At 45.0% G+C, this 10,000-nt stretch overlaps 1 protein-coding gene across 1 annotated transcript in view; it reads right to left on the bottom strand.

The window, feature by feature from the left end:
• LOC310795316 (breakpoint cluster region protein-like) overlaps positions 1–10,000 on the bottom strand; it is a gene marked incomplete at both ends in the record, with an annotated part of 97,182 nt that overhangs the window by 15,390 nt on the left and 71,792 nt on the right. The window contains 5 exons of the mRNA XM_083657366.1: positions 3,961–4,092; positions 5,991–6,088; positions 6,928–7,002; positions 8,140–8,244; positions 8,908–8,983. Of these exons, the coding sequence (XP_083513492.1) occupies positions 3,961–4,092; positions 5,991–6,088; positions 6,928–7,002; positions 8,140–8,244; positions 8,908–8,983 (486 nt within the window). The remainder of the gene's footprint in view (positions 1–3,960; positions 4,093–5,990; positions 6,089–6,927; positions 7,003–8,139; positions 8,245–8,907; positions 8,984–10,000) is intronic.

Below are 10,000 nucleotides of genomic sequence, written 5' to 3'. Positions count from 1 at the left end.
CGTTTTCAGTGATTTCTCGAGGTCCACAGAATATTGTGTGATATTACTATGTAAACACCGAACACGCCCAAAGAACGATGAGATTCTCTTCTATCATCAGCAAAAAAAAAGTTTATTGATATCATTTTCCGTTCTTTAGTTATGAGCCGGAGAAGATAGGTTGATTTCACCAAAAAGAGACGTTTCAAATTAGAAGCTGAGATAATTAGCCTTTTGTGAAATGAAGCATTTGAAGCACATGACTGACTCTGAAGCTAATATTTTCTGATGTGACACCTCAAAAATAATTTCCTTCAATAAAACAGTGAAAACAAAGGAATTTTGTTTGGCAAAATAATATTTTTTAGCTGCAACCAGCAGCGCTGGCCCCTGCGTGTGCTGCTGGTTGCAGCTTCTTGCTGGTCTTGATTTACTGCTGGTGGGCATCAGATATTCTAGCTTGTGTTTGCTAATCCTGTCCTGCTGTCTGGGTCTGTCTGGGTCGGTGTTGTATGCTGCCCTGCGTGCCCCCCCCCCCCCCCTCAACTGCAAACCCCTCCTCCGTGGGTGTGTCTCTGGTGGCTCTGGTGGCTCTCTGCTGAGTTTGCTCTGCACTGAAAAGTGCGCTACATCCAGCTTTTTTACAGCGTTCCGCGTGTATTTTTCACCGGCTCCCATCGCTTCCAGTTGAGAATAATAACAACTCCACAACTAATCATGCGGATGGGCTATCGCAGCGGACACGGAGGGGCTTAATTGTGGCAGCAGATTGGCTGCTGCAGGCACAGCTAACGTTATGCTTCATGCATATCGATGCATACCGATGCGATTTCCGTTTCCCCATGACTTCTTCTCTCTTTTTTCCTCGCCTTTCTCTAATCTGGAGAGCACTGTCGCCACCTAATGGGTTGGTAAAATAGCTTTTACACATTCAACATCCACCATACTTTCACAGGAGATGGATCTGGCTTTGATCCACGTCCCACTGTCAAAAAACGCAATTGACGACAATCGTCGTCATTGGCACTCTACGTTAGTATTTGAATTGACGACGATTGTCGTCATTGGCACTCAATGAGTTAATTAATAAAGTACATTTGATCTAATAATTACCACTTTTATAAATGGACACCTTGCTGTAAAGTAATTACATACATTTTTGCTAAAACAATAAATAGCTTTGAAAGAATGAGAGTCAAGGTGGGGACAGGAAATCAATGAGGTGGGGGGGGGTCATCTCCTGAGTGTCCTGCAGGTGGTGCAGGCTGGCGCTGGAGTAGTCCTTGACACTACAGCTGCTAGGCAGGCTGACCCCTGAGTTGCTCATGTTGCTGGTGCTCCGCTCCAAGTAGCCCAGCTAAAATACTGTTGTTTATGCATATTTTCACATTACTTTGAAAATATATGCAGAATAAATGGCAAAAGGAGATATACAAATGATTTCTGATGTATAATTTTTAAATTCCCATAGTTAAAAACCTGTCATTTGACACCAGAATCATCAAAATCGCCCTGGACAGTGAAATCCTATGGTAAAAATAGCTGAAATGGCAGCCATCTTTGAAATGGCAGCCATTTTGAAATTTACATGGAACAAATCTGGCTTCTCTGTGGTCATAAATGTATGGTTTGATAACAAGATAATTCGTATTGGACAATTCTACCCAAAGTTGCCCCCAAAATAGTGTTTTTGGGGCGGGAAATGGCGGCCATCTTGGAAAGATCGAGATTTCTGCGTGGCCAGTTACTTTTATCAAAATAACAATCCACAAGGAGTATTTGTGCAAATTTTGGCGCTTCTTTCCGGAAGCGACCTATTTTACATTGAAAGTGCATTTTTTGAGCCCCACTAAAACGCATTGAAGAAGGATTGCAATCTGATCGGCCAAACCACCTCCGGAGGTGGTCAGGGATGCATTGTGTACACGTTGAACCACAAGTGTAAATGCAATGTGTCCTCTCAATCTGGATACAGCAACTTTATGCGGATTGAGAGGACAACCTTTTCTGCAATCTGATTGCAATCAGATTGCAGAAAATGCATGTTAACGCCAGGTGTAAATGGTAAATGGCTGTATGTGATGTAGGAATGCTCTCAAGCCACCAGACAATGCTGGTCAAGTTGGCCTGGTAAGCTTGGATACCTCACGAGCCACTCAGTACAGTAGCAGTTATCATTTGGAAATCCTATTCTCTTCTAAAAATGGAGTAGGATGTAAACTTGTTTGAAATTTGGCCTGTCGACAGGAGAGGTCGTTTCCTGCCCTGGATTCAGGGGAAGCCTGTTGAGCTCCATTTGTCACCAGTGGTTTGTTTTGGCAAACACAGGAGCAGCCAAGGTCAGGTCCACGTATTTCCACTGCAACCACTAGAGGGAGCAGTGTACCCACATTTCACACCGACACATAACGAGCAACAAAGGGTGCTGTTGAAGTAACTGTTCAGGACGCACAATTCTCACGCACACATTAGAGGAACATGATGTCATAGCGTTGTTTTCTACGACTGATTAAGATAAGCGTCACTCGTGTCTAAGAGTACGCTCATGAAGCTTTTCACTCAACACGGTGTTAGTGTTGTATTTCTCCCCCTGAGCTTACTGAATAAAAAGGCAGATAACTGTGTATGATTCTGCTGATGCTGAGGACAAATCTGACTAATGACTGTGTGGTGTGCTGAAACAGTCCAGTGATCAGCACGCTTTACACGGCTTTGACACACCAACAGCAGGCCAGGTGTGTGTGTGTGTGTGTGTGTGTGTGTGAAATTAAACAGTGCTCAGCAGTGTCCAATTACACACACAAACACACACGTGCCACACCTGGCCTGCTGTGGGTATGAGGAAGAGGAGGATTGTGGATAAGAATGAAGCCTAAATAACTTTTCACAACAAAGGAGATATATATTTTTGTATTATGTTTTTTCAGATCCCGCCCCCTCCCATTTTCTCCCCAGTTGTACTTGGCCAATCCCCCCTGCTGTCCCGGTCGTTGCTCCACCCCCTCTGCCGATCTGAGGAGAGCCGTAGACTAGCACCATGCTTGATGCTTCCTCCGATACATGTGCAGTCGCCCAGCCGCTTCTTTTCACCTGACAGCGAGGCGTTTCACCGGCAGCTCGTAGCGCGTCGGAGGGCCCCCCCCCCCCCCCCCCCAGTTCCCCTCCCCCCGGACAGGCGTCCCCCGACCGACCACAGGACGCACTAGTGCAGCAACAAGGAGACACATACCCCCACCAGCATCCCACCCCGCCACACCCGGCCAATCGTGCCTGTATGGATGCCAGGTAACACGACGGGGGCTCGAACCCGCGACCCTCGTGTTGCTAGCCAGGGGAATCTAGTACCCGCTGCACTACCTGTACTACAGCATCTCTGTCTCTCAACCTTCCTCTCCCTCCTCCATCGATCCTGAATGACACTTGGGAGAATTGAGGATTTGGTATTATTGTGTCACATGATATCCTGGACGGACGCCGTCTCTACAGACACACACAATGGGCCTGACTTGTCACTCGATAACCTTTATAGATCCGGGGGGGGCGGTAATGAAAGGGTTAAAGCTAGAAAGAGGCAGGATCCGTGCCCCGATCAATCCAAGCTTTGTGTTGGTGCTTCGGTCAGAGCTGCACGCGCTCTTCTGTCACTGTGGACCTTCACTGAGGTAACAGGAGCAGGGCAGCTTCTCACCTCTTTCATATTCATATTACAGCCACCGATGCACCAACAAGGCAGCAACTTCTCCCCATTCAGCTGCTGATGTCAAACAAACGTCTACCCCCTCCCAGTGCATATTAAGATCATTATCAATCTGATCAGCTGACTGCGTTATCATGTCAAGTCCTGAGACATCCGGTGGCAAATCATGTTATTATTCGAGGCACAAATCTGATTGATTTGATGCTTTGTGGCAGTGGTGACATACAGTAAGCAGCCATCAGGGGGTGCTGTGCTGTGAGGAGGGGGGTGACGTCATGCCTTACCGGGATCTGTCCTTTCCCCATGATGTGGTCGGTGCTGTCGCCGTCCTCTTTGTTCTGCTTGGTCTTGTTGTAGCTCTTCTCGTAGCACAGCAGCCTCAGGGTCTGAGAGCCCTCCAGCTCAATTTCAAACTCCTGAAAAACAAAAACAAAAAACATACTCATTGTGGGGAGATTGTATGTTACCTGAACGGGTGTGAAAATGCCACTGATTGGACGATGACAGAGCGAGAGACAGACAGACAAATAGAGAAAACACATGGAGATAGAGACAAAGACAATTTTGAGTCGAGGAGAGAGAGATTCACCTTCAATAGAGAGGCAAAGTGACCGCCTACTTCCTGCTTCAGCACTGTACCAGAGATTTTCATCCGCCATTTATTTTCCCATACACAGTTCGTAAAATGCGTATAAAAATTGTTTTACTGCTTCAAACCAAACGGTTCAGATATATTTAGAAACAGGAGAGATCGCATAACATTTCACTGTCTGGGACCAAAACGTTTCAAAAACAACATCGAAAAAATGTTTTCTTTAAACCCGCATTTTTTTTTTTTTAACGTTTTGGTCCGAGTGAAATGTTCTATGGTCTCTCCCGATAATAGCGTTAGCTGAACCGTTTGGTCAGACGAAGTACAACTATTTTATAAGCATTTTACGAAATGTCTATGGGGAAATAAATGGCGGACGAAAATCTCTGGTACAGTGCTGAAGCAGGAGGTGACGTTCCACTTTGCCTCTCTATACAAGCTGTGAAGCCCCAGCATGTTGTAATGAACACATGAGCTGAGCAACACTTTGATGATGTACGGGAGCGGTGTGCGCTGCTTCACTGAGCACTGATGTGGACAGATGTGAGTCATCAGCAGCAGCTCCTCATTAAGCTGATGCTGTTTCCACTTTGCTGAACTAAATACTCGAGGGGGAGTCCCGGTGTGTAAAGGTGAAGCCAATGCGGAAATGGCATAAACTGCAGTTCCACGAATGGCCACTTGAGGCTGGCTGCAAAAGGGAGTCATTCCCCCATTCACTCCCATGTTAAAATGCCCCGTCTTCACAGCAGAAATAAACAAGTTTACAGCCTGGTTTAAAAAGAAAAAGAAAAAAAAGCTTTTGGTTTCCATCGCTAATTTCACCTTTCATGACAAATGTATGGGGGATGCATTTTTATATAACTCACTCGTTTAGAGTAAAATAGATGATAAAAACAGACTTATGTTTTGGGTGTGATTGACAGCTCGCCTGTCCAGTGATCGCGAGAACCAAGATGGTGGCGACCAAAATGCCAAACAAGAGGCTTCAAAACGGGACTCACTCTGTCCATTTTTGTTACAGTCTACGTCCATGATGCAAAAATGGTAGTGCAGACGAACCGATAGAGACACTGCATGAAATAGGCCACGCCCATCACGGGGGAAATCGCTGTTGTGTGGTGGGCTGCGCAGACAACAAAAAATCGCCAAATTAAAGTTTTTTTGTACTCCCGAGCAAAACAAGGAAGCCATTGAGCATTCATTCGCGAGAAGAAAATGTGGATTTAGCTGTCAAGGAAGTAAGTTGGAGTGTTCCTCTTCCATATATACGATCTTTGTGTGCAACTACGTGACATAGGAGAACGCCAGTGCGTCTGATGCCATCTGTCTGATGTTACACCAGCGTTATTTTCATTCATTTAAACATGCCTAAGAGCCAAGCAAAACACTAATGAGGGTTTCCACATTCCCATCATGGAAGTTTGAAACCCTCATTAGTGTGTTGCTTGCACCTGTGTTTACCCTGCCTTTTTGACACAAAATGGCCCCCGTGAGAAGGGTCTATCGACACATCCGTTAATACTGCCACCAGGATGACCACTGTTAGAAACTGGGAAGACATGGAGTTAAATTAATTGATGGGATTTCAGAGCAGCACAGCGCTCCTAACCCGACGCTGCCAGATTGGGGGCGGTATTGTTTTCGCAAGACTTTCGCAAGAAAACAATACCGCCCCCATCTGGCAGCGTCAGGTTACTACAGCACTCCAGTGTCTCTCACCTCGTTCCATTTGGGTTCGGTGGTGTAGCGATAAACTCTCGTCTTGGCTTTATTTACGAAGAAGCCAAAGGAGTCCACCTCCAATGTGCAGTAGAGATCTGAGAGAGGAGAGGAGAGGAGAGGAGAGGAGAGGAGAGGAGAGGAGGGGAGAGGAGAGGAGAGGAGAGGAGAGGGAGAGGAGAGGAGAGGAGAGGAGAGGAGGAGAGGAGAGGAGGGGAGGGGAGGGGAGAGGAGAGGAGAGGAGAGGAGAGGGGAGAGGAGAGGAGAGGAGAGGAGAGGAGAGGAGAGGGGGAGAGGAGAGGAGAGAGGAGAGGAGGGGAGAGGAGAGGAGAGGAGAGGAGAGGAGAGGAGAGGAGAGGAGAGGAGAGGAGAGGAGAGGAGAGGAGAGTCATATGGCTGCTGAAGGTAGGTACAGGACTTCACTTACAAAAATGCTCATCACTCATATTGGGTTGAATGTTCAACATTACGCAGAACAAACAAGAATCATTTTCAACAACAGAAATCCTGTTCAACAAATTGAGACCTTGAAATGATAAAAATAAAAAGATCACGTTCCACTGTCATTATGATTTAACAAAAATTAAATGTAAAGCTCTACAAACTATTCCCACGGTGGATGAAAACAGATATGGGAATATGTTCATTTTAATAGACTAAAACTTAACAAACAGTAGTTCTCATTTTGATTTGTGGGAAGATAAACTTGAATGCTTTTTTATCGCTATATAATTTAACCTCAAATTTAATTTAAATGCTGAGTGAGCCATATAATTCCAAACACAAGAAGATAGAAGAAAACAGTAAGACATGGTTACTAAACAGCTGTAGTACACAGTACTATAATACTGTATGACATTGTGTTTCATTGTGTACATTGATCTGTGTGATGCGTTCTGTTGCCTGCACGCACATAGGCTGTAGGAGAGCGACTCACTCAAGCTCTGTTTGAGGCCGGAGGCAGAGTGGACGATTACATTCAGGAAGCCGTGGAGTCCAGGGGACTCATCCTCTGGAAAAACAGTCAGCCAACGGACAGGAGGGAGGGAGGGGGAGAGAGAGGGAGAGGGAGAGAGAGAGAGAGAGAGAGGGAGAGGGAGGGAGGGAGAGAGAGAGGGGAGAGGGAGAGGGAGGGAGGGAGAGAGAGAGGGGAGAGGGAGAGAGAGGGAGGGAGAGAGAGGGAGGGAGGGAGGGAGAGGGAGGGAGGGAGAGAGAGGGGAAGAGAGAGAGAGAGAGGCATGCAGATCGTTGTTTATTTTGGAGCCGTGTCATAAGGAAGGCATAAAAAGCAGTACACAGTACATCACACGCAGCATAAACCTCTGCCTACTCCTCCACGGCACGACGGTTACCACGACGATCCATCATCATTACGGTCCGTGACCGGTTCTTACTTCTTACACACTCTACGCTTTGTGACAGAGCGGCCAAACAGGAAGTGGAGGCAAAAAAGGATCAAAGTATCAAAGTAAAGCCATACATCAAAATGCATACAGCTTCAAACCTTCTACAACGCCACACTACAACACTTCCTCTGAATCCAGCATGTCACAGCGTTAGTAAAACACAACTTTCTCTGAGTTGAGAAAACTCCGGGAACTGAATATGATGCTAAAAATCCTTTTTATTAAACACTATTTCAAGTTCAAGTGTATTTATTGATATAGCCCTGTCTCAGAGCCTACCTAATAGGTTGAGGCGATGTCTCGTCATAGACGCTGGTTTAGCTGGCTCAGCCTCGCTGGGGGCGGGGTCAGGGTGGGGTAAATTCCCCCGTTCTATCCATTCAGCAAAGTTAGAATTTAGCTGATAGCCCAGCCCAGGCAGACACGATCGGGGATTTGACCACCGCAGTAAACGCACATTTTGACGTCTTGTGTTCTGCTCTAGAATCCCCAAACCTGTAGTTTAGAGCCGCAGCACCGTCCTTTAATGAGTCAGCCCATTGAGATATATGGGCGGTTTTACCCCACTCGCGCGCCAGCCGTATAACATTTTGTGGGCGTTCCCACACATGCCGACTGTCTCTATACAACTAATCAACACAACAAATCGAATTATTTGTGTGTGTGTTAAAACAATTTCAAAATAAACAATTTCATACTGTATATATGTCACACACCACACACGTTAACTCCCAGTAGCGTACCTTCTTTGTTGATGGTTAGTGGAATGTGGTGGACAGTCTGCAGTTTGACACAGGAGTTGGTCAGCATCTGCAGCTCCATGGAAGTCAAGGAGAAACTTTTAAAACCTTGAGAGAAGATCATGGATTTACACGTCAGGGTAACAATGCAACATATATGACATTAAGCAAGACAGCCTGTGCGACTGAAATTATATTATACATGTTTTTAGCTCTTCCACATAGAATATAAAACTAAATAAAATAAAATAAAAAAAGAAATTTAATGTGTTTTTATATGCATCGTTAAAACTCATTCCCCCATCCAAAATCTGCTGAAAATGTTCATGTCAAAAATGTATGACTGTCAATGGGAACCAACATATTCACTGGCACCATATAAATGCACTTTAAATTACTGGCTCCATGGCAATGCACTTTACATTTATTTCATAGCCTTTTTATTTTTTTATTTCTCTTTATAAGTGATACATTGCCCTGCTGCTATTTGCTTCATCTGCTGCTATTTGTTTTATCTTGAGTTCCTTTAATGTAACCCCGCTCTCCGATGGTTTTATGTTTTCAAGTGTTTTAAGTGTTTTATGTTTTATTATGCCTCGTCTTACTATAGGTTTTATGTGAGGACCCCAATGGAAATAAGCCTTCGGACTTTTTTGTGTTTTTATCCTCTGTGATTGATATATTGTCTGTTCTTTTCTTACTATATGTACTGTTGTGTTCTTTTTTTATCACCAAATAAATTCATTCATTCAGTATTTCTGACAGCCTTACATTTTTTCTGCTGTTCCTTGATCATCTCCTTCCACTCAGCACGCTCGTAGTCCGATGAAATCAGGAAAATGTAACTCTGAAACACACACACACACACACACACACACACACACACACACACACACCTCTATTAACATGTGGAGAGGCAGCAGAGGAACAGGCAGAGGGCCAAAGCAGAGAGACTTTATAACGAGGAGGAACAGGACATACAGTATATAAAGCACAGCATGTACTGTACCACTTTCATTACTTTTTCTTTTCTTCACTTTTCTATTCACCTTATGGAGAAGAGACCGTCTGGCTTGAGAGACTAACAGGAAGTGTAAATACCAGTTCCGATTGTATTTGCACTTCCTGTGACTCATAAACCTAATCTGACTCATATGTGAGTCAAACTGGGTTTGACCAGGTGAGTCAGACTAGTTTGAGCAGGTGAAAACAGCCGGCATTTTGAATAGGGCTGGGCAATATACCGTAAATTCCGGACTATAAGACGCACCGGTGTATAAGCCGCGGGACCAAAATTGACTATTTTTTTCTTCTATAAGCCGCACCGGTCTATAAGCCGCGGGTGTTTTGATGTTTAATTACCATATGAAAGGGTTCGTGCACAGAGAGGAATGTCGGGAAAGCGATGGCTGTTTGGGGAAGCTCCCATTTATTAACATTTCAACAAAACAAAACAAAAGTCAGGTCACTAATCCCCAGACAAAATCACACAACAATAGGCTATATGTGCAGCAAACCTGTAACCAGAGAAGTCAAGTCACTAATGCTCGTCTTCCTCTTCTTCCTGCGTACTGAAACCACCAAAGTCCTCATCTTCAGTGTCGGAAACGAACAGGTTCAGGGTGGCTTCGTCAACCACTCTCCTCTCTCCTTCATTGTCACTCAAAACCAACGAACTCCTCTTCATCTATAGCTGTGTTTCCATTACAGTTTTTCGCAAAAGAATTGCGATATTTCTACAACTTCGACAATGTACAATTGCGACTTGTAGGCGTTTCCATTGAAGTTGCGTTTGAGTGATTCCCCGTTGCAGCAGCTGCCACAGTGATTACGCACGGGGATCTGCCCCATATCCCGTCCCCTG

Source organism: Poromitra crassiceps (genome assembly GCF_964638095.1).
Source record: "Poromitra crassiceps genome assembly, chromosome: 21".
Taxonomy (NCBI): domain Eukaryota; kingdom Metazoa; phylum Chordata; class Actinopteri; order Beryciformes; family Melamphaidae; genus Poromitra; species Poromitra crassiceps.
The sequence above is the reverse complement of the archived record's forward strand: the minus strand, read 5'-3'. Positions and strand labels throughout refer to the sequence as shown.